Below are 22,623 nucleotides of genomic sequence, written 5' to 3'. Positions count from 1 at the left end.
GCTAACTCTGTTAGCAAGATAATGACATTCATCATTGATATTTAAATCAGTTTTGATGACACATCATGATGTACAGTATTTATTCTCTAAAGTAAAAACAGAAAAATTTAAAAAATGACAATAACAGACACCCAACTGTATATAAGGTGGTAACGAGGTGATGTACGGGTTGGAGACAGTGACACTGAAAACGACTAAAGGTGGCAGAGCAGACGATGCAATGACTTTAGCTGTGTAACAGGAGGTCCTTGTGGAGAAACAGAGAAAGACCAGAGGAGGTGTGTGGATGTAGTGGTGAAGAAAAGACACCTTTGACTAAAACCAAGAAATTTTTTAAAAACATTTGTCCTGCACACACTCAAAACACTGTTCTAAATAAGAGTTATTTTATACAAATTTAAATAATTTGCTTAGCATTATTTAATTAATAAGCTACGAGTTCAAAGGTTTTGCAATAGGCTGTTAGAATTGAGTTATTGCACTTGAATTCTGTAAAATATATAGCATAGTCCCATTGTGGACAGATGATGAACACTGTTGCTGCATGTGAGAGGATGTTAATAAGGCTTAACTGTAAAAATGACAAGGAAAGACCACTGGGACAGTTTATGTGGGTTCAAATCCAAAGACAAAGTGGAAACATGACCTGTATTGATCTTGAGACTGTGCACTAGATGTTTGGCAAATGTATATCACCCAATAACTCACTGTACACATTTCTTTGCACACCGTACTCTATGTCAGTGTATTTGAACTGCCTTGTTCTGTGTTTATGTTTTTATATGTAATTCAGTAAACCTTTAAATTATAAGAAAAACACACCCATTCTTTTTAGAGGTTCATAAAATGCGATTGAAACATGTTTAGATGAAGTAAGTTGAGCTCTTGGAATATTTTAATCCTTCACAATTTTGTCATTTTATTTCAACACTATTCAATAACTTTTAGCCCAATACTACTTGGTCACTTAAATACTACATGTTGTCTTCATATTACATAATGTTCAACAAAGTCTAGAGTCTGGTTACCATATAAAGTGAATGGATCTACAACAACTACCGTCCTCCTATTTTTATCCTGGTTGCAGGGGGGCTGGGGCCTAATCCTGAAGTGATAGGTTACACCCCAGACAGCTCACCATTCTATCACAGAGACAAACAACCATTTGTGCCAGATGGTGGATTTGAACGAGGACCTTCTTACTGGGAGACAGCAGCACTAACCATCATGCCACCAATCCAGGCTTATCAAAAGTAGGAAAGCTATGATTTCAAGGCTTGATGCAGAATTTTCTTTACATTTTTGTCCTTGACAGGTTAAACCACAATAAATAGCAATAGCATACACGTGGTGTGTCTAGTTGTCTGCCTCTTATAACTCCAGTGATTTTCCTGCAATTTGAAATCTCATGTGATTTAATACTTTAATAGTGCCACGAGTAGATTAAAAGGTGATCTGTCATAACCCTTGATCTACCTTAATACTCAGGTCACTCACACATGAACTATATTCAGACCAAGTCCTCTGCACTATTTTCAAGCATGTTGCATCCTGTTCACTAATGTGTGTCCTTCTATTGTTTTGTATATATTCCTCTTGTTTTGTACATATTTCTCCTGTTTGTTATTTATTTATGCCGTCTTGATATTTATATTTTATTCCTGTAGAATTTTGTTGTACATGTACAATTACAATAAAGGACTATTTTATTCTATTCTATTCTACTCTAATTTTTCACATATAAAAGTCAATAATTGTGCTCAGATTCTTCTACATTAAAGCTGAACTAGTTGCCCTTTAAATAACTTTTGTATCAGCCCCGCACTATAACTGCATCCACCAATCGCAGCACGGCGTCCTTCTCGCCGATCCAATCAAGTGACCCTCGGACTGTGTTTGGGTGGTTTGCTAGTTTTCACGTGAGCGCGGTTCGTCAAGGTGCGCGCTAACAGTCGAGTAAACACGGATGTTATTCGAAATTAGCGTCTAAAACACTGCGCAGCCTGTGCAACAACAAAGGAAAGACACCTCAGAGTGTTTAATGTTTATATAAATAATTTCATGTTAAGTTTTTGATAAGATATGATAAGCGTACTGAAGAAAAAACTCGGCAGAACACAGTTTATTTGGGACTCAATTTGCCTTATTTTGAAAGAATTTACCGGAAGCCGATGCTTAAATAATGGGTGCCTTGCGTGTTAGAGCTGTCACTGATATCATAGTCCAGCTTTGCGTGTTTTTATGTGGCGTACTGTGCTTTGTTCTTGGTAAAACGACCGTTTATCATGGTTTGCGGTATCAGTTAGACTCGTGCATATGACTTAAGGGGCCAAATGTTTCTCCCTAACGTTAGCTAGCTAGCTACCCGGAGCTTTATGGGAGAGGTGAAAGTTAGCAAGTGTCGTTCACTGACCCTCGACTACATGGCGACCTAAAAGTACTGTTTTGCTTTTTCAAAGTCCACGGGTGGAGTCATAATATCGCAGAGTTAGTGTTTTGTTAAAAGATGTCTCAACCTGAACCCGACAGCACCACCCCGCTGCTCAGGGATGAGAGGAGCAGGTAAGTCCAGATAGCCGCCTCCCTAAATAAAAACAACGAGAGGAAGCTTGAGTATGAATACACTGTTACCCAACAGGTTGTAGAAGCACTGGATTTACTGGCCTTGTGTTGTGTCTGTTTTGCCGTATGTAAGCAACAGAGCTAAGCTACAAAGCAACTTAACATAGGTAGACTTTATTTACAGTCGCTAAATAAAACACGCAACTGCAGTCAGAGATGGTGGGTGCAGCAGCTTTATTCACCTTTATTCTTTAACCCAGTTTTTCTTCATCATACTGTGTTCTCGCTCCTATAAAAAGGAGACGCTGACCTGTCACTTGGCCATATATCTTGCTGGCTCGTACATTACTCGTATAGGTTACATTGTCTTGCTGGTATGTCATCCTTTATGGATAATCTGTACTCCATGTCAGCAGCGATGACTCGCAGGATGATGACTACAGAAGTCGGTGGAGGTCCATCAGAGTCATGTACTTCACTATGTTCCTCAGTAGTGTAGGTGAGGACACGGGAATATAACACTTTTATCACGTTCAAAGTAATGATCTCAGCACTGTTACAGGAAAAACTGTGGTTTCTGACCTGTGATGCCATTTGAAGAGACATGAAATAACTTCAGTCACTTCTAGCCTAAAAACATGTTGAGCATCTTCAACAGCTTGTGTGTCATTAATGTGATCTGTGCTCTCTCTCAGGTTTCACTATTGTCATCACATCACTTTGGCCCTATTTGCAAAAGGTAAGTAAGTATGACACGGTGTCTTTTGGGCTGAAGATTGTTGCCTGATTCAACTGATGTCAATAATACAAACTAAGCTCCGTGGTTTGTTTTTGCAAAGAGGATTGTTGGGGATTTAATTTAGGATATAGTGCCCTGCTCTTTGCCCTGGTCAAATGACTGAAAGATTAAGCACTTGTAAGCAGGGTTCCTATACGGGTGCTGGAGAATACTTGAATTTATGTAGTGTTTTCAAGGTTTACAAAGGTGCTTGGATTTTTAATTGAGTGCTTTAAACTGCTTTGAATGTAACTGCAGTCTGTTCAAGTATATAATGAACAGACTGCAGTTACATGACCCATGATGTGTTTTAATAGGATGATCCACTGTTTTCTGTTAGCCTGTCATGCCCGCCGCCGAGTTCATTTATCTCCTTGAACTTCTGCTGTTTTGTTTTGTTTTTTTTTTGCTTGTTCCATTGTGTTTATTTCAACTTCTGTCTTGCTTAAGTTGCAGTATACTTCAGTTGCACCACATGTTGTGCTTTTGAAGCTACACTTCAGCAGTATATGTTCATGTATGTCACTTCAGTGTCCTAAAACTGGATTCCAAGTATATTTGAAAACCTGAAATGCTGTTACCTTTCTACATACACTTGTATACAATGAAGAGGTGAAATAATGTGTATAAGCCCCCCTTATGGTTAGACAATGTGTAGGACCCTGCATGTTCTGATTTTACTGTTACACTGAGACATTTTAGCCAGAACACGGTGGTCTACCAGTGAACTTTCCTCCCACTTCATGCAGCTTGGAAGCCGGTGGAATTATTGCCTAAACATGTATTCAGTTTAATATGTGGTGGCTTTGATCAACAGTGGGGTTTGATGTTGTACTAGGTTTCCTATGAGGTCTAATGTGGAGCATTCATTTCTTACAGACTGATGACAGCACTGATGCCAGCTTCCTGGGATGGGTGGTTGCAGCATACAGCATCGGACAGATGGTGGCCTCACCCATTTTTGGCTGGTGGTCCAATCATCGGCCACGCAGGGAACCACTGGTGTGTTCCATCTCCATTAACTTGGCAGCCAACATCTACTATGCCTACGCGTACCTGCCGAAGACCTATAACAAGTATCACATCCTCATGTCCAGAGTCTTTGTGGGCTTCGGAGCAGGTGATCATTTAAATATAGACCTAAAAGTTTGATATAATTTCCTTAGTAAGCAAATTGATCTGTTTCCTTTATGATGATCCATGACACGTTTCAGTCTTTCCATGTTAGGTAACGTAGCTGTGGTGAGGTCCTATGTTGCTGGAGCTACATCACTGAACGAGAGGACGGGTGCCATGGCTAACATGAGTGCCTGCCAGGCCCTCGGTTTCATCCTCGGGCCAGGTAAGTTTGACAACAGGGAGCAAAGCTGTGAGTTTGCTGAAGGAAAAATCAGTTTTAATGTTTGTTTATTTTTCTGTGTACATGTCAGCCCTGCAGGCATGTCTGTCCTTCATTGGAGAGGAAGGTGTCACACTGGACTTCATAGCGCTGAAGCTCAACATGTACACCACCCCAGCGTTACTGGCTGCAGTGTTCGGCCTCATCAACATCCTGCTCGTCGTTATTCTGCTGAGGTGACTGAATAAATTCTTGATGTGACTTCTTGTTTGTTTATAGTTTTGCCATAAACTTGATCTCTGTACTGTAGTAAATCTGTCTTCATCCCTCAACTGGGCCTTTTTTTTTTTCTTTTTTCTTTCTTTGTTTTTTGAGGCACTACCTAAATGAACTTTAGCGGTCAGCAGGGTCAAAGATTTAAATCAGGACTGTTTGAGAGTTTAGTATTATTGATCTGTCAGTTTATGTATAATTAATGTTTTTAAAGATAAGAGATAAGATAAGATAGAACTTTATTAATCCCTCGGGTGGGTTCCTGTGGGAAATTCGATTTCCAAAAAAGCACAGCACCGACAGAAGTTACAGAGTTATACACACACACACATATATATATATATATATATATATATATATATATATATATATAAATACAGAGACAATATAAATAAAATATACAAAGGGGATAAATAGAATAAATAGGAATAAAAATAAAAATACAAGTGAATTGCACATTTCAAGTATTGAGTCTATTGCACTGTTGACTATTTACAAAAGTATTGCACAAAAGGTATTGTACAGTGAGGTGAAGAGGCACTACAGCTTAGTTGTTCCCTCCTTTGTCCTCCTGTTTCCCCTCCCTCTCCCCTCCAGAGAGGAGTTAAACAGTCTGATGGCGTGTGGGACAAAGGAGTTTTTAAGTCTGTTAGTTCTTGTCTTTGGGAGAAGCAACCTGTCACTGAACAGACTCTTCTGGTTGTTTATGGCCGTGTGCAGAGGATGCCTGGCATTGTCCATAATGTCCATCAGTTTCTTTGATGTCCTTTTCTCTGCCACTGTCACCAGAGTGTCCAGCTTCATGCCGACCACAGAGCTAGCCTTCCTGATCAGTTTCTCCAGCCTGGATGAGTCCTTCTTTGCTGTGCTGCTCCCCCAGCACACCACAGCATAGAAAAGTACTCCAGCAACCACCGACTGGTAAAACATCCTCAGGAGCTTCCTGCAGATGTTAAAAGACCTCAGCCTCCTGAGGAAGTACAGTCGGCTTTGGGCTTTTTTATACAGGTGCTCTGTGTTGCATGACCAGTCCAGTTTATTGTCCACCCACAGCCCGAGGTACTTGTACTTGTTGACCACCTCCACCTCCTCCCCCTCTATCTGAACCGGCAGTGGACCTGCTCTGGACCTCCCGAAGTCCACAACCAGTTCCTTGGTCTTTGAAGTGTTGAGTTGCAGGTGGTTTGTGTGACTCCATGTGACAAAGTTCCTCACCAGACTTCTGTACTCCTCTTCCTGATCATCCCAGATACACCCCATGATGGCCGTGTCATCTGCAAACTTCTGAATGTGGCATAATTCAGAGTTGTAGCAGAAGTCAGAGGTGTACAGGGTGAAGAGAAGAGGGGACAGCACAGTTCCCTGTGGTGCTCCTGTGCTGCTGACCACTGTGTCAGACGTGATGTCCTTCAGCCTGACGTACTGTGGTCTGTCGGTGAGGTAGTCGGAGATCCAAGCGACCAGGCAGGGGTCCACCTCCATCCTGTTCAGTTTTTCCTGAAGCATACAGGGCCGGATGGTATTAAAGGCACTGGAAAAGTCAAGAAACAGGATCCTGACCGTGCCTTTTCCCCCATCCAGGTGTGAGTGGGCTCTGTGTAGGAGGTACAGGATGGCATCCTCCACTCCGACACCCGCCTTGTATGCAAACTGTAGTGGGTCCTGGGCATGTTGTACCTGTGGTCGGAGGAGGTTGAGGAAGAGCCGCTCTAGAGTCTTCATAAGATGTGACGTCAGTGCCACCGGTCGGAAGTCATTCAGCTCATTGGGCTGGTTCTTTTTGGGGACCGGGACGATGCAGGATGTCTTCCATAGGGCGGGCACTCTCCCCAGTCGCAGACTGAGGTTGAAGACTCGTTGTAGCGGCTCCCCAAGTTCAGCAGCACACGCCTTTAGCATCCTAGGACACACCTTGTCTGGGCCTGCTGCCTTTCTGGGGCGAAGCTTCCTCAGTTGTCTCCTGACCTGATCCACTGTGACACTGGGAGATGTTTGGGAAGAGGGGAGGGGGGGAGATGTCTTGCTGCTGAGAGAGGGATTGGAGGAGGGGGGTGTCATGGTGTCAGGAAGGGGGGGAAGCGAGGGAGGTAGGAGAGTGGGGATTGGACTCTGTAGTGAAGGTGAGGGTGGGGGGGTTGTGGGCTGGTCAAACCTGTTGAAGAAGTTGTTGAGTTCGTTTGCCTTCTCCACAGTCCCCCCCACTGTGCTTTTCTTGGTGTTGTGGCCTGTGATGGTTTTCACACCATTCCAGACCTCCCTCATATTGTTCCTCTCCAACTTCTGCTCCACCTTCCTCCTGTAGGTGTCCTTTGCTTCCCTCAGGCAGCGTTTCACCTCCCGCTGTGCTGCCTTCATCTCCTCCTTCACTTTGCTCCTGAAAGCCTTCTTCTTCATGTTGAGGACAGCTTTGACTTCCTTTGCCGTATAAATGTGAAGGTTCACAATTCTTTCGAATTCTGTCTTAAAGCACTATTTGTGCTTTTGGTTTTTATTGAACATACTGAAAAAATGATCCAAGTTTCTCTTCATAACCTAAAAAACATAAGTTGAGATCAGGTGACTTGAATTTGAAGAACATCTGATTTTGCTGATTTGAGAAACTCATATTGCTTTTGCAGTTTGCTTTGGGTCATTATCTGTTTACACAGTCTGATCAGGAGCGTTTGGTTGAATCCGAGCAGAGAGTGCAGCCCTGTTGCTTCCATCAGCAGTCACAAAACACCACTGACAGTCATACATGTCTATGCCATAATATTAGCCCCTCCATGTTAGACAGATGATGTGGTATGCTTCAGATCATGAGCTGTTTCTCTCCTGCTCCATACCTTTCTCTTCCCATCATTTTGATACAAGTTAATAAAAGTTAATCTTGGGTTTATCTGACCAAACATTTTTTTTTTTACAGAGCTGTGCTCTTTTAGATGTTTGCTGGCAAAGTCTAGTCTGGCCTTCAAGTGGTTGCTTGCACCTTTTAAATCCTCCATATTTACATTCATGAAGGTGATTGTAGACCTTGACAATGATACTCCTGCATCCTGAAATATTTTTGACTTGTCTTTAACGTGTGAAGTTGTTTTTCCTTAACCATTTTTTTTTTTTGAAGGAAAAAAAAAAAAAAGGATCGGTCTTCAGTAGGATAGTTCTGGAAAATTTCAGTATTTGACTGTTTATTTCGTTATTTTACATGGACTAAAAAATACTGTGGATATACCCTTTAACTAAAATGTTTGATTCTTTCCATCAGAGAGCATCACGTTGATGAAGATGGAAGGCACATTCAATCTATCAACTACACATCAGAAGGTGTATCTATTTTTCTTTAGCATTTACTGTATGCCAAGGAAAGACCACTTGCTGAAGTCAATTTACAGAAAAAATGAAAACTATTTGGACTAAAACATTTATTTATTTTTAAGTCATTTAACATACAGAGTGACATAAAGCAGTACTGCACTGAGTCTGAATGGCTAATGTTAAAGGAATCATACATTTTGAATATGGAAATAAATGAGTCATGTTTTACAGTTTCTGATGGAAGATACATTTGTTTTCTAGAGAGAGTTGATATTTCAGAAGAAACTGTTGAAAGCATCGATCAGGTGGCTGTCATGACATCCAACATCCTGTTCTTCATCATCATGTTCATCTTTGCCATCTTTGAGACGTATGTATTTCTTCAAAGACGTCAGACTCACAGATGGTACATAAAAGCTGGTTCCAAGTAGGGCTGGGTATCGCCACTGATTTCTATTAGTTATTCAATTTTGATTGATGAGGTCCCGGTTTGATTTCATTTTGACTCAGTCAGAAATATTGTGATAATGATCATTTACAAGTACATGTGAGACTTCATCAGAGGTGTAAGCATCACAGCAGATAACTTTGTGTCAAAGTAACTGAGGATAAAACAGAAAAATATAAAGGAGATCATTTTATACATTATCTCTGCGATTGACAAGCTTCCTGGTTTCAAAACGCAAGCATGGTGACAGTTCTCAGCCAGAGCTATGCCTGTCTTTTATATCCAGTCTAGGCAGTCTTTCTCTCTCTTTAAAACCTCTTTTGTACTCTGTTGTGATTCTGTGTTTTTCTTCAGAATTACCACGCCCCTATCTATGGACATGTTTGCCTGGACAAGGAAAGAAGCTGTGCTGTACAACGGGATCATTCTCTGCTGCATCGGATTTGTATCAATCTTGGTGTTTCTGGCTGTAAAAGTGGCTGCTCTTAGGTATCACCCCTCTCACTGCACATATAAATTACATCAAATAAAGAATCGCCTTTCCTGAATTTCGTTAATTTCCTTCCAGATTCGGAGATCGGCCTGTGTTGTTAATCGGCTTGGTCATTATTTTCTGTGGCTTCTTTATTCTTCTCCCATGGGGAAACCATTATCCTAAAATCCAGTGGGCAGGTATTGATCAGTTGAATTAAGTAGTCAGATTAGTTTCCAGTTGTTGCCATTTTGACTCTTGACAGCTCAGTGTGTAGTTGTTACATCTTTCCAAGCATCTGTTTAGATTTAAACTAATTTCTACCCTCCTCTTTCACAAACAGACATAAAAAACAACTCCTTTGTGACTCAGATGCCTGACCTCGTGCCAGCCCCGAACAGTACTGTGGAGCCAACGGGGTGTCCCATCGAACAAACCTGGTGCCAGTATACTCCTGCTATACACATAGCTCAGTTCTTCTCAGCGGACTTCCTCATTGGAGTGGGATACCCAGCCTGCAATGTGATGTCCTACACACTGTATTCCAAAATCCTTGGACCCAAACCTCAGGTAAATACTAACATGTGTGATGCTTTAAAATAATTTTGAACGCACCCATATACTTCTCAAATGTTTCACCAGGGTGTGTACATGGGCTGGCTGACGGCGTCGGGCAGCGGGGCACGGACACTCGGCCCGGTCTTCGTCTCCCATGTCTACACCCACCTGGGACCTCGCTGGACCTTCAGCCTCATCTGCGGCATTGTGGCAGGAGCCATCATCCTCCTCATCTCGGCCTACCGCAGACTCATTGCCTTTTCTGTTCGCCATGGAAGGATTGTAGAGTAACATTGATGGAAACCGATCGCCGTTTGTTATACTTGCTTTCAGCACATAAGTCCTGGCCATCGTGATATTCTGTCGCTGCCACTTTGAAAAGTGGGGACGGATAAACTTTTAAAAGTTTGTAACTCAGGGTTTTGACTTTTTAACTCTTGCAAAGACAGTTTTTTTCATAACATGATCGAAGACCGCTGCTTCATGATTTATAAAGGAGCTAAAACTGCAGTGAACGCGCAGCTCACTTGTTGGGAAAGAAAACATGACAGAAGTGTGTCTTTGAGTGATGAACATAATTACACATGCATTACATCATAGAACATTACATTTGACAATTTTTAACATTTCCTGCTAAATTCTTTTTCTTAATGGAAAAAAATACTTATATTATTTTTCCTTCTGTTAATGGCTTAACCTGTAGTTGTTTAAAACTGCGGGTTTTTGTCTATTGGAAAATATTCAGAAATGTCTGGGTGGGTGCGGGTGTGTATGGTAACAATAAACTGATTAATAAATAAACTGTTTAAGATTTTATCTAACCCTGTGCTGGCAGTATTTAGTGTGTATATCTTATGATGAGGTGGGCTTCTTTATATCAGACAATGTATTGTGTGTAGCCTAACATTGTTGCTCCTCAGAGAAGGCTTAAGCAGCTGTGCACTTTAAATTGTTAAAGAAAAACCATAACAAAAAAAAAACATGAGAAGAGGCAGGAAGTGTTCCCTCTCTTTAAAGAAAAAATAACACTGCAGACCTCTTCTGGCAATCCAATGGATGACTCTGCATTTGGTTGCCAGGATAACGATACTTTCTGACTAATAAAGTTTTGTGGTGGGGGGATTATGGCGTGAGTTTGTTTTTCATTCAAAGTGAAAGGAACTCTTAAAGCTTCAGCATACTGACATCTTGGACGTCCCCAACTTTGTGGAAACAGTTTGAGGATGGACCCTTCTGTTCTAGCATGACTGAACAAACAGTGGACAAAGTAAGGTCCATAAAGACAGTGAGTGAGTTTGGTGTGGAAAAACTTGACTGGCCTGCACAAAGTCCTGACCTCAACCAGAGAACACTGTTAGCATGAAAAAAACAGGAGACCTTCTCATGTAAACCCTACTTTGCACTTTTGGAGGAATGGTTTAAAAAAAAAAAATCCTATAAACACAATCCTGAACCTTAGGGAAAGCCTCTCCATGAGATCTGGAAGCTGTAAAAGCTGTGGATCTACATCATATTAAACCTAAAGATGGCCGCTGAAGTTCATATGCGTGTGAAGGCAGACGAACCAATGCTTTTGTCAATCCAGTGTCTACGGTGCGTACTTGGCTATATTGTTATAATGACATAACATTTACAACACAGTCTAATGCTGTTAATTCCTACCAAATTCCATACCAAAGTAGGCTTTGCAGAGCTATCAGACACATCTGCAGGTTCAAGGACTGAAACAGACCCACTACATTTACATTTTTATTGCAAATAAACAACAAATGGTCATCCATGTGTCCGGGAAGGGGGCAGGAAGACGGCGCGCATGCGTTCAATAAAAGCCAAGTCCCGCCCGTGCGCTCGTGTGCGTTCACGCGATGTTGAAAGTGATCGAGAGGGAGCGCGCCAGTATGTTGGCAGCAAAAGTTAGAGGCTGCTAACATTAGCATTAGTAATGAAACTTAGGGTGAAATTAACTGCGTCGTGAGAGTGTGTAAAGCCGTGACAGGACTTATATTAGTAAACATGGAGTTTTATAGAGAAGAGGGGGGTAAGAAAGCGCTTTTTGTGTCTTTTAAAAAGTTGTTGGCTAACGTGGCTACGAAGCTAGCTCGCTTGTAGGAGTCATGTTTGTGTAGAGAGGAGCCAAAGCCTGGTTATTGAAACGACTGTATTTATATTGCTCTTTGTTCTTTTGTTTGCTTTTGCAGAGATTCCGGATCCTCATATGTTCGTAAGTATGCTCTCTTCCTTAAAGTTTACGCGCGCGTTAGCTTACGCTTTGTGGAAAAGCTCCCCGCGTGTTGGGTCTTACTTCGTGGGGGGAGTTTATGGGTCTGGGGACCGGATGGGTAAGGTGTTAAGATCATCAATGGGTTCCTCGCAGGTTGGCCGTAAAAGCAGCACAGTCTAATTTGCTGAATGGAAACATGTAAACACTGCGCCGTGTCACTTCCTGTACATATCCTGTATTCAGAGAAACGCTGTACGTGCACAGCTGCTTCTTACGGAAATCTAAACACAGTTTTACCAGTGAGCAGGATGTCTGTGAAATGGTTTAGAAAACAGTGATATTAGTAATCCGTCTACAAGGAATTACAAACCACGCTTTGCTTTTTTGCGTGACAGTGAGGCGGATATTTGAGGTAATAATCTCGTATTGTACGTGCAAAGTGGTCTTAATTGGACATTTCTGCTCCGAATATAATATATTGACTCCATAACAAATCCTAAGCCAGTCCGTGGATTATTCTAAGGAAAAGTGCCGTCTTCGTATCTGTTGGGTTAGTGACATTTCTTCATTAAGTGGCATGTTGTTGCCCCACCAACCTTCTATTTGCATTTGTGCTCAACATTACAGCTCTTATAGTGATTCTTCTATAAGTCTGACTAAAATAAACGATAGTATTCAGTATGAGAATATGCTCCACATCCCCAAATTAGATGCAGGCTGCTTTGTTGTTGCATTCACGTGTATTTATTATAGTGCAAGACCAGAGAAAGGGGCTTGCCTGCTGATCCAGTGACTCAGAGCTTCTGGATAAAGGAAAGTGAAACTCTTGGACATGGTGCTTTTCAGTGCCAGCATTCTTACTGGAGCTCAGAGGCATGCTGAGTAGTGGCAGTGGTGCAGTTTTTCAGCAGCTGTGGGAAAACTCCACACTTATCATACTGGGATCCAGATGTAGGTGGGATGTGGGTAAGAATTCAAGGCTGGAGAGGCTGCGAGTGAGGACTGTACGTGACTGTTTGTGAATACTTTTCAAATCTCTTTGTCTCTCTCCCTCCTGTTTAGAGAACTGTTTTAGGGATGTTTGAAGGACGTCCTCATATGCAAAGAATAATAAGATGTGGCCTTCTTGGTAAGGAGATATTGTGCAACATGTCTGCTGTGCACATTTGAGTGTGTCGGTCTTTATTTGTGTGACTGTATGAAACTTGTTGTTGTTCCTATAGGTATTGACTACGATGACGATCTAGACGACCCAGGCAATGATGATTATGTTACCGGTAGTTGGAGTCATGATTTCCATGGATACCCTGCAAACCGCCTGAGGTCATCCAGCGCTGTATATCAGCCTGTATACCCTTCAGCCCGTAATTCTTCTTGCCCGTCCCCTTTAAGATTTCAGACAAAGGAGCGTGTAAGTGTTTAGTTTTACCGTTTTCTTTTTGATGGGAAGTTGTGCTGCAGACTCTAAAGGATTCAAATCTGCTTCTGTAGGATGCTGAGAGAAAAGCCAGATTATTAGAAGAATCTACAAAAATGAAAGACAAAGCTGAGAAGAAGCGGCTTAAGAAACGGGTAAATCCTGCTTTCTTGAATATGAAGTGATTGGTAATAAATGTCAGCTCGTGTGAGTAATGTTCACTGCGTGTGTTTGTTGATCAGAAACAGAAGGAAAGGAAACGTCTCGAGAAGCTGGAGAAGGACAAGCTGAACCCTGAAAAAAACGAGGAGGTGATGATTGTTTTATGCAACACGTTTCGAAAAAAGAAACGGTCCTCTTATTTCACAAACTTGTCTTCTGTGCTTTACAGGGAAAAGATGATGCAGAGGAGGGTGAAGCTGTTAATGATGAACACAGAGCCAATAACAATATTAGTGTTAAACCGCAGGCCTCAGCCAAAGATACAGACAGCAGTGACAGTAGCGAGGTTTCCAGTGATGAAGACGGCAACTCCAAGAACGACTCAGGCGACTCAGAGGTAGCACTTTTAAGAGTGGATATCATTCTCAAAATGAACCACTGATTGATGCCTGATGGTGTAAAGTGCCATTAACCTGATACTGTTCTTTTAATCCAATTTACTGAATACAGGAAAATATGATCGCATAAGATTTGGCTGTAAATTATATCACTTTCTGTTCATCAATTACATTTTTTTTCTCGTCTCTTTTTAAGGAACTTGATATGACGAGTAGTTTTGTGAGAAAAGCTGCTCTCATAGCCATGCATAAACTGGAGCAGAAGCCCAAACTGGAGAAGAAGGAGAAAAAGAAGATGCCAGAAAAAGAAGAATACAAAACAGTCCCCGAAAAATCACATGAAGAACGAGAGGCTGCAAAGAAGGTGAAGAAGCTCTCATACAGATCAGATTGATACAGTGTTTCCTCCATACGAGTGAGTTAAGTAGGAGATGGAAACTACGCTTTTCCTCCTTTTTACTCGTGTGTGTTTGTACCCGTTTAGACGTCTTTGTTGGGACCAAAAATTGGAATTTTACTATATTTGTGTGGACCAACAGTCACATGTGAGGACAGAAGTGCCTCTCCTCACGGGTTTGAAGGAAGTTTTGAGACTCAAAATGTGGTTTTAGTGTCAGGGCTACATTTAGGTTATGGTTATGTTTAGGCTAAGGGTTAGGTAAGCATTATGTCAATTAGATGTCCTCACTAAGATGTCAAAACGAAAATGTGTGGGTGTGTGAAACTCACCGCAGAGAAATGAAATGTGTGCACATCTGTTAGTTAAACATCTTAGATAAAACAGCAGTGATGAAGGAAACGCTGGAGAATGACCACAAAGCTGTAAAACCTGCTGTATTGTGTCTTTTGGTGCACGTTAAAGGTTGAAACTCTGTTCTTGCTGTCTACGCAGGACTCTGCTGCGTCCAGGGTTCCCTCCTTTGAAGACCATGTAAAAATAAGCACAGAGCTTGCCGGTAAGTTTCGTCATTATTCATTCACATAAATTCTCAGTGAAGTGATTTGACTTTTAAAGAATACGTAAAATAAATATTTATCTTTCTTTTTTTCCCCCTAGTCATTGGAAATAAGCATGCGAGTGCTGGAGACTTTAATATGGCTGTGAAGTATTTCACAGATGCAATTAAGCACAACCCTAAAGAGTTTAAGTAAGAACATGCCTGTTTACCTAAATTTAAGTAACAGCAGTGATTTCACTTGCACCACTAGCTTTAATGCCATCTTTGCGTCTGTCGCAGGCTATTTGGAAATCGGTCCTTCTGTTTTGAGAAGTTGCAAGAATACGAGAAGGCGTTAATGGATGCAGAGTTGTCGCTTGGCATATGTCCAGGTTGGGATAAAGGCCTGTATAGGAAGGGAAGAGCACTGGCTGGTCTAAAGGTAAAAATAAAGCTTTTATCTAATCTTAACAACCCTCACATGTCATGTTTAATATGCTGTGTGTTTCTGATTTTAAGAGCAGACTCTTGTGCAACAGTGTCCTTTGTTACAAAGCACTCTTTAACCAAAGTAGCAACACATTTTTCCAACCAATGAGAAAACATTATAAAGGGACATACATTTGAGTGCTGGTCACAGGGAAGTTAGCTTAGTCTTAACTTGTTGATGCAGCTGCAGTCGGCTGTGTAGCGGCACATACTGGATGTGACCCGTCAGCGGTTGTAATGTTTACAGTTCAGGTTACAGCGACTTTGACAATGTCGCCTTGTTTGCAGCATCACTGCAGTTGTTGCACAGGTTCACATTATTTTCCCCTAAGACCAACTCGGCTCAGTTCAACTCAGTTTTCAGGGTTTTCCATTACGTAGTAATACCTGGAACCAGGAACTTTTTTTTCCTACTCGGTCGGGGTTCAAAGTGAGCTGAGTCAATCTGAGAATGTGACCTGAAGAGACCGCGTGCCACTGATTGGCCAGTCAGTCACATCACTTGATGAGTCATGAGAGCGCCAGTTCTGAAACCTGTCAATGAGGGAAATGGCTCCACAAAGTCTGTTTAAAAAGCCGTATACTATCGCCTCACATACAGATGACATCAGCCGTGTTGCTATAACAACCCCACACACATTGAGGTGATCCTCAACTGTAACAGAGAGCAACTGAAACAGTCGAGTCGAGTAGATACTATTGAGAAAGAAGCATTAGACTTTTTCTGACTCAGTGTTCTGACAGCAATTAGGCCAATTAGTGAAGCAACAAATTGATCTGAACCCAGGTTTACTTTGAATTGAAGTTCTTGCTGTCCGTAATGTTTCAGAGGTATGAGGAAGCTGCCCTGGCCTTCACGGAAGTTCTCAAACTGGACAGTTCGTGTGCAGAAGCTGCGCAGGAGCTGATGCGTGTGCAGATAACACAGCTAATGGTATGTAGCAGCTGCGCTTAGTGGTGCAGTCACACTACATGCATGTAACTACATTGTGTACTTGAATCCAACCAGAAACAGTGCTAACATGTTCATAGTTGAGATGAGAAAAATGGCCTGCAGCTCGAGGTTTCAGCTGTGAGGGAAAGTTGGGAAAATGAAGACTGAGCCTTTTTTTTTTTTTTTTTGAATGTGCTTCTTACTGTGTGTTTCTGTTTTGCTTCAGGAGTTCGGTTTTACTCGAGAGCAGAGCTCAAATGCTTTAATAATTCATGGGACGGTTAAAAAAGCACTAGAAGTGCTGTCTAAGTTAAACGATCGACCAGGTGAGTTTCTCACTCCAGGCAGTTGTGGAAATAAGTCTTTTGTTCTTGTAGCCCACCTGTGTATTATCCACAGAGAGTATCACTTGTATATTAGGCTTAAACTGACGAAATGTGTTTAACTGTGTATTTTTATCCAGTTTAATTGCTGATCTTTGTGTGCAGGAGCTCTTCCGAACGGCTCTCTCCCACCTGTTCAAGTAGCAAATGTCGCTGGAGTGTCTCCAATCCTTTCAGCCAACACAATCGCTGCACCTGCTGCCGCTGTGCGTCCTGCTCAGTCCAAGGATGCGCTGAAAAAAACACTTATGAACAAACCTTTGGGCGCAATCCAGAATACATCTGCTGCTCAGAGTCAATCAAAGCCTATTCTTACTCAGCCCATGAAGGCCAGCAACGGCGTTAATCGACCACTACTGTGAGTACTGATTCACTCTCACTGCAGGGTGCTTATGTGGAAGGTTGAGATGTTGCATTTTTAACACGATAATGTTTAAAGTGGACATTGAAGTTTCTCACGAAGGATCTTTTGAAGTGATGGTGGGGGGAAAAAATCCAGACTGGACTCTTGGCTTAAAGTTCTCAAAATACATTGGTTTAGATTTCACAACAGATTAATTCTTGGAGTAAATGTAGTCTAATATAACTGTGCAGAAGTAACAATGTGGGATTGAGGTTGTACACCAGGAGCCCTTTAATTTCTCTGCTTACTGCTCCCGTGCGGCACCACTAATGAAGCGAGAGAACACCGTAAGCACGCCACTCACTCAGCTTGGATTTAGGGCTGCCACGATTAGTCGGCTATTCACGATTACGTCGACTATCAAAATCGTCGACGACTAATTTAATAGTCGACGCGTCGTTTGAAGCTTTGTAAGATCACAAAAGACGCAGGAATAATAGCAGGATTTAAGAGTGTAATAACGGACTGAAACAGAAGATGGCAGCACTGCATGTACAAGGATGCCAGCTGCCGTTAAACCCAGAAGAAGAAGAAGCTGTGTCCCAGAATTCATAGCTCAGTTGCCAACAATGGCTGCAGCTAGTTAGTTTTAATATTACTCTTATTATTCTTTCTGGGTCACAAAATAAACGTTTAACATATTTGCAGGCGAGAATGTAGCTGTGGAAACTTCAAATATCTGCTCAGTTTATCAAGACACCACATATTTTCAAAAGTGCGCCGACGTTTTCGGAGACGTCTGTTACCCACTAGCTCAATAGCTAGCCGGGAGCTAGGCTGACTAGAGTCCGTGAGAGCACCGGACTCCCAGCTAATTGTTTTCAAACCCACCGCCGTCTTTCGCTACTCAGGTTAAACATATATAAGTCACTTAGATAACTTAATGTTATTGTTTGGTTTTTTTAGTATTTTATTTGTTCCTGAGTAAATCGGTTTGGCTGAGATCAAAGTTATAGTTTTTACACAGCTGAATAAATGACAGCTGATTATCAGAAGTGTGAGATGCTGGAGAATATACTCCGGTGTCCTGTTATATTTTAGATAGCAAGGAGTTTATTAAACTTCACCGAAACAATCTGCAAATTTCATTAAAATTTAATAAACTATCATCTTGTCTTTATTTTTAGTTAGCACATACCTTAAACACTTAAAGCTGTAAGCTAATGATAGTTATATAAGAGCAGATGTAGGCTGGTGCAATAAGCCGTACACTTTACATCCAATGGACGTAAAACGTACAGCGACTAATCAGTACGTACGTGATCTGATTAGTCGACTAATCGCAAAAATAATCGGTGACTAGTCGACTATCAAAATTGTTTGTGGCAGCCCTACTTGGATTGAATCTGTGCCTAAAAAAACAAAAGCAGAGTTTGATATTTTAGCTCAAAAATGGCCCTTTGTGTTACTATTGCTGATTTACTGGTTTCCACTTGGATAATAATGACCTCAAATGGCACAGCCTCACAAACTTCATAGCCACCATTTCATCCACAGCTAGTGTAAACAGGTGGATTGATTACATGAAGCAGAAGCAGCGTGGGTATATGTGGCGAGACAGGAAGGCTAAAATAAAATAAACAAAAACTGATTCTCGATCTGTTTTTATAATTGCAAAATTTAATTAGTCAAGAGACAAGGTACTTTATTGGTATTCTTTCACCTTTAATTAGATGGTGTATCCCAGGAAATCATTAGAGCAGAAAGTCATTAGGCTTTTCTCTTTTTTTTTTTTTTAAACTGTTTACTGTGCATATTATCAATTATTGTGTAGCTATCCCCAAAACAGACTTTGTGCATAGGTCGTATATTGTTTTTTTAAATGGTGTCATCTTTCAACAGGGAGCTGTTTCCAGTTTGGGTGGGAAACCTGAATTTCCCAGTAACTGACTCCATGCTTGCAAACCTGTTTAACAAGTAAGAGCCTGTAGTGGAGTTCTAGGGTTTGTTATGTAATAAAAGTAAATAGCTCTGCATTGCTGTAGTGTAGTGAGACACTTTTTATGGTAACTTTGTTTTGTTTTTTTACACACTCCTGTCCTGCAGGGTCGGGGTCGTCTATAGCGTCAAGGTTTTGACTGCCAAACGATGTGCCTTTGTTAACTATACAAAACAAGAACACTGTGATGAAGCAATCCGACGTTTTCATGTAAGTGCATCCTTTATTGTGGTACGGTGTCGTAATTCCGTAGTACTGTTTGTGAAGTTGCCGAGAGGCAGTCGCTGTTGTAATTTGCAGGATGGCTCTCTGGTGGAAATCCAGGAAGCGGGGCCACTTTAGATTCTTTAATGTATCATTAAATTTTTACTCCCTGAGACACCGAAGCTACAAAAACCCTTGAATTTATGAAAGGAGTTTTAATTTGTCATTTATCTATTCAACTAAATATGAATAATAAAAATTCAGACTGCAGGCAAAGAAGTGCATCAATCTCCAGGGTCAGAAATCTGCCCTGCTTCAAGCCCTGAATTTTGCATTTTAGGGGTTCATCTTTATGTGTGCCCCCTTTCCTAATCTCCTTAGGTCAGTTTTTTTTCTACACTTGTGTCTGTCTAGTTTTTGTTTGAGTCTTCTGAAACTGTCTAGATCATGCTGTGAATGCGTTGTTGATGTGTAATTCTTATCACCCGGTCACGCGTCGCTCTGTGATTTTGGGGAATACTTTGTCACATGCCCAGGTTACTCCTCCACCCATTAAATTAGTATTGTGTTCACTCGTCAGGGCTTTGAGCTGAATCACAACAAGCTTGCTGTCAGGTATCCGGACAGGATTCCTGCAGGCTTGGGTATTTCCAGATCTGCCCTGAGAGCTGATGACCTGCCAGATTAGAACGTGAGGTGAGTCCTTTCATACCAGACTTCACAGCTCTGACTGTGCTGCCTCCTGCTCGCTCTACCCGGGCAGCTCTCTCACCTGAACCAAACCGAGTACTTTAAGTAGTGAGAGAGTGTCAGTGTCAGTCTGATTACTGGAAGTGTCCTGCTGAAAGCTACATAAGAAAAAGGACACCTGGGGACACCATCCTGCTAGGATGAGACTTAATGTGTGAAAATGGGCCAAGAGTTTAAAGGAATAGTTCAAAACTTTATTCCCTGGCATAAAGGAGCAAGCTATTTAATTATCCAACACATAAATAGCAGGATTATAATGCGATTATGTGTTTAAACTGCTAAATTTAAGTGACTCATACCTAAAATGTAGTTTTGTTTTTATTGCAGGCATAACGAGAACAGCCAAAGGACAGTACGTCCTTAGAAACCCATCCCCGACCACAGAGGGGACTACTGAATGAAGACCCAGCTGCTACTTGGCCTGAATGTTGTGTTTTCAATAAATACTTCTTGTCCAGTACAGACTAATCAACACTATCTACAGGTTCTCCTGATGTAATAGCTTTATGTAAAATTACCTGGTACCGTAAGTTATGTCTGAAAATATTGTGTTATTGTAAGGTGATAAATCCAGATGTTAACAAAAGCTTCATGTTGCCAAAATTTTCAGTCTGACAAATTACATGGAAGGGTTGGGTATGTATTTTAAATGTTAGTATTCAGAAAACAACAGTATATAATTTACATATTTGTTTATTTAAAGTCTGCGGATTAGTCTAAGACTGCAGAGCAGGCTTACAGCTAAGCACACCAGTCTGTTTGAGTAAATAAGTACATTTGAGTGTTAATTAAAAAGTTGTTCCGTGGACAATTTTTGAGTGATGCAAGTAACATTGGTCATCAAATACAGTATTACATAATTTCTTTTAAACATGTTAAGCAGCAGGAATCCCTAAAGTTTTATGTCGAAATACTTAAATAATATATAGAGCCTAAACATATGTTCAATTAAGGCCTGTGGTCAGCCGGTTTTCCAAAATTATCTGTAGTCATTGTGGTCATCCATAATTCTTATTATACATTTACTATAAGCTTAATACAGCTGTATAACACAAGCATTATGCGGTTTCAGTGCTCCTAGTTTATTTTTACCTGAAACGTGTCTTAAATGAAAAACCTCAAGGGTTGAAATGCCATTGCACATTTCTTTTTTTAAAATATATAAGTCCTCAAATTGTGACGGTTGTTCTTAATCCAACAATTAAAGTTTCTTTATACTCTGGACTCCTGCATCATCCTTTTCTTTCTTTTTCTTTTTTTTTTCTTTTTAAAGATATGAACTAACTTCATGGGGCATAGATGGACCTTTCTAGAGAAAGCTTGTAGTGGGATGTCCTGTTACAGATGTGATTGAAAGTGTAGAAGTGGACCAGATCTGTGTGAATCAGGTCTTGATCTTGACATCACATTTACGGCTATTCCAGCTCCCCCCTACAGAAGGGCATTGTTTACACAAATCAAACCATCTGCAACCCAAACAGGTGAAAATGAAACAGAAAAATATCTCGCTAAAAAGATTTCCTTACAGCGGGTACACACAAGAAAAACGGTGGAACACCAAAATCACAGCAAAATGTCATTTTTCAAACTCATAAGTAGAGACAACTAAAGAGTCAAAGCCGTCTTCTTCCAGTTATCCCATACAGGGTTGTAGTTGTGCTGAAGACTGTTGCTGCTGTCATTAGGTGAGAGGTAGGCTACACCTGCATACTTTTGAACTTTGGGAGGAAGTCTTAAGTGTCATGAGAGACCAACCCAGACATGGGGAGAGCATGCAAACTCATCAGCCAGTGGATTCAAACCCAAGACCTTGCTGTGAGGCAACAGTGCTAACCACCATGGTGATGGGGCACCCACTCACTCTGTTGGCTCATGTCTTGAACTTTTGTCATAATCAGCCTTAAACTTTTGTTTTGCTGTGAAGTCACCTGACGCTTTGACCAACATGATCAGTTCATCCCTAAACATGAGTGAGTCAAAGTGCCGAAATTGGATGGAGCCCATTCCAGGAGATGCAGAAATCTTGGTAAATCAGAATACTGAAATCCACGTTTCTGCCCAGGGTGTAGCCCACTTGTGGTAGCTGGGATAGGCCCCAGCCTGCCCATGACCCTGATGAGGATAAGTAAAAGAAAAAGGATGAAAACAATTACATTTGGATTGAAGACTAATTTATATTTTTCTTGGAAACTGCACTGGTGTGTGGGCGTAGGTAAATGTCAAACTTGGAAAATGTGCACATAAGATGGAGCTCTTGATGAACATTTAGAGCAGGACTTACGTAATTAAATATATGTGATCAGTGCATATGTCTACAATAAACTAAATCAAAAATAATTAGCTCTCAGTAAACTGTGGGAGTGGCTCTCGGGACATGTGTCCTTTGTGTTCAGGCAGTAATCCAGCTTTGAACAGGGAGCTGTAAATGTGAGACCTATATCAGCCAATAGATGGCAGCAAAATCAAGCGAATTAAAATGTGAGCCAGAAGTAAATGGTGTTCCAGCCTGGAAAAAAATCCTGACAAATTATATTTTATAAATTCACCCTTATGGCACATGGAGTTAAAATCATGGACCACACACCTCCTTTGTAGCACCTGGAGCTACAGCAGCTTCAACATTTGCCATCATTAAACATGCTTTCTCCACTGGAAACATTA

General features: G+C 41.2%; 2 protein-coding genes across 4 annotated transcripts; both read left to right on the top strand.

Moving 5' to 3' along the window:
- The first annotated feature begins 1,960 nt into the window (after window positions 1-1,960).
- On the top strand, window positions 1,961-10,540 carry mfsd8 (major facilitator superfamily domain containing 8). 2 transcript variants are annotated; one of them, XM_026161972.1, is made up of 12 exons: window positions 1,961-2,562; window positions 2,976-3,061; window positions 3,258-3,301; window positions 4,220-4,460; window positions 4,569-4,682; window positions 4,771-4,915; window positions 8,197-8,255; window positions 8,508-8,616; window positions 9,049-9,183; window positions 9,263-9,366; window positions 9,510-9,736; window positions 9,809-10,540. In XM_026161972.1, the coding sequence occupies exons 1-12, from the start codon at window positions 2,507-2,509 to the stop codon at window positions 10,013-10,015; spliced, it is 1,527 nt and encodes a 508-aa protein (XP_026017757.1). In that variant the 5' UTR covers window positions 1,961-2,506; the 3' UTR covers window positions 10,016-10,540. The 2 variants fall into 2 exon arrangements, with proteins under 2 accessions (XP_026017757.1, XP_026017758.1); XM_026161973.1 differs by having other exon boundaries at window positions 1,962-2,562; window positions 2,979-3,061.
- A 1,018-nt stretch (window positions 10,541-11,558) lies between these two features.
- LOC113018668 (tetratricopeptide repeat protein 31-like) lies at window positions 11,559-21,186 on the top strand. 2 transcript variants are annotated; one of them, XM_026161967.1, is made up of 19 exons: window positions 11,722-11,762; window positions 11,923-11,945; window positions 12,699-12,911; window positions 13,008-13,074; window positions 13,169-13,356; window positions 13,437-13,517; window positions 13,605-13,673; window positions 13,754-13,921; window positions 14,119-14,286; window positions 14,815-14,878; window positions 14,980-15,070; window positions 15,161-15,302; window positions 16,179-16,283; window positions 16,510-16,609; window positions 16,772-17,024; window positions 18,912-18,986; window positions 19,116-19,218; window positions 19,793-19,908; window positions 20,290-21,186. In XM_026161967.1, the coding sequence occupies exons 3-18, from the start codon at window positions 12,906-12,908 to the stop codon at window positions 19,898-19,900; spliced, it is 1,788 nt and encodes a 595-aa protein (XP_026017752.1). In that variant the 5' UTR covers window positions 11,722-11,762; window positions 11,923-11,945; window positions 12,699-12,905; the 3' UTR covers window positions 19,901-19,908; window positions 20,290-21,186. The 2 variants fall into 2 exon arrangements, with proteins under 2 accessions (XP_026017751.1, XP_026017752.1); XM_026161966.1 differs by lacking the exon at window positions 12,699-12,911 and having other exon boundaries at window positions 11,559-11,762.
- Window positions 21,187-22,623: the final 1,437 nt, after the last annotated feature.

This window comes from Astatotilapia calliptera, chromosome 3, assembly GCF_900246225.1.
Source record: "Astatotilapia calliptera chromosome 3, fAstCal1.2, whole genome shotgun sequence".
In the NCBI taxonomy this organism is placed as follows: Eukaryota; Metazoa; Chordata; class Actinopteri; order Cichliformes; family Cichlidae; genus Astatotilapia; species Astatotilapia calliptera.
This window is presented reverse-complemented; position numbering and strand designations above follow the sequence as displayed.

Bases quoted from the DNA above. Each gene is read 5' to 3' on its own strand.
- mfsd8 (XM_026161972.1), top strand. From the start codon at position 2,507: ATGTCTCAACCTGAACCCGACAGCACCACCCCGCTGCTCAGGGATGAG. The intron at 4,916-8,196 runs GTGACTGAATAA...TCTTTCCATCAG, and splicing joins CTCGTCGTTATTCTGCTGAG to AGAGCATCACGTTGATGAAG. The intron at 9,367-9,509 runs GTATTGATCAGT...TTTCACAAACAG, and splicing joins TCCTAAAATCCAGTGGGCAG to ACATAAAAAACAACTCCTTT.
- LOC113018668 (XM_026161966.1), top strand. From the start codon at position 11,738: ATGGAGTTTTATAGAGAAGAGGGGG. The intron at 13,075-13,168 runs GTAAGGAGATAT...TTGTTCCTATAG, and splicing joins AATAAGATGTGGCCTTCTTG to GTATTGACTACGATGACGAT. The intron at 14,287-14,814 runs GTGAAGAAGCTC...CTGTCTACGCAG, and splicing joins AACGAGAGGCTGCAAAGAAG to GACTCTGCTGCGTCCAGGGT.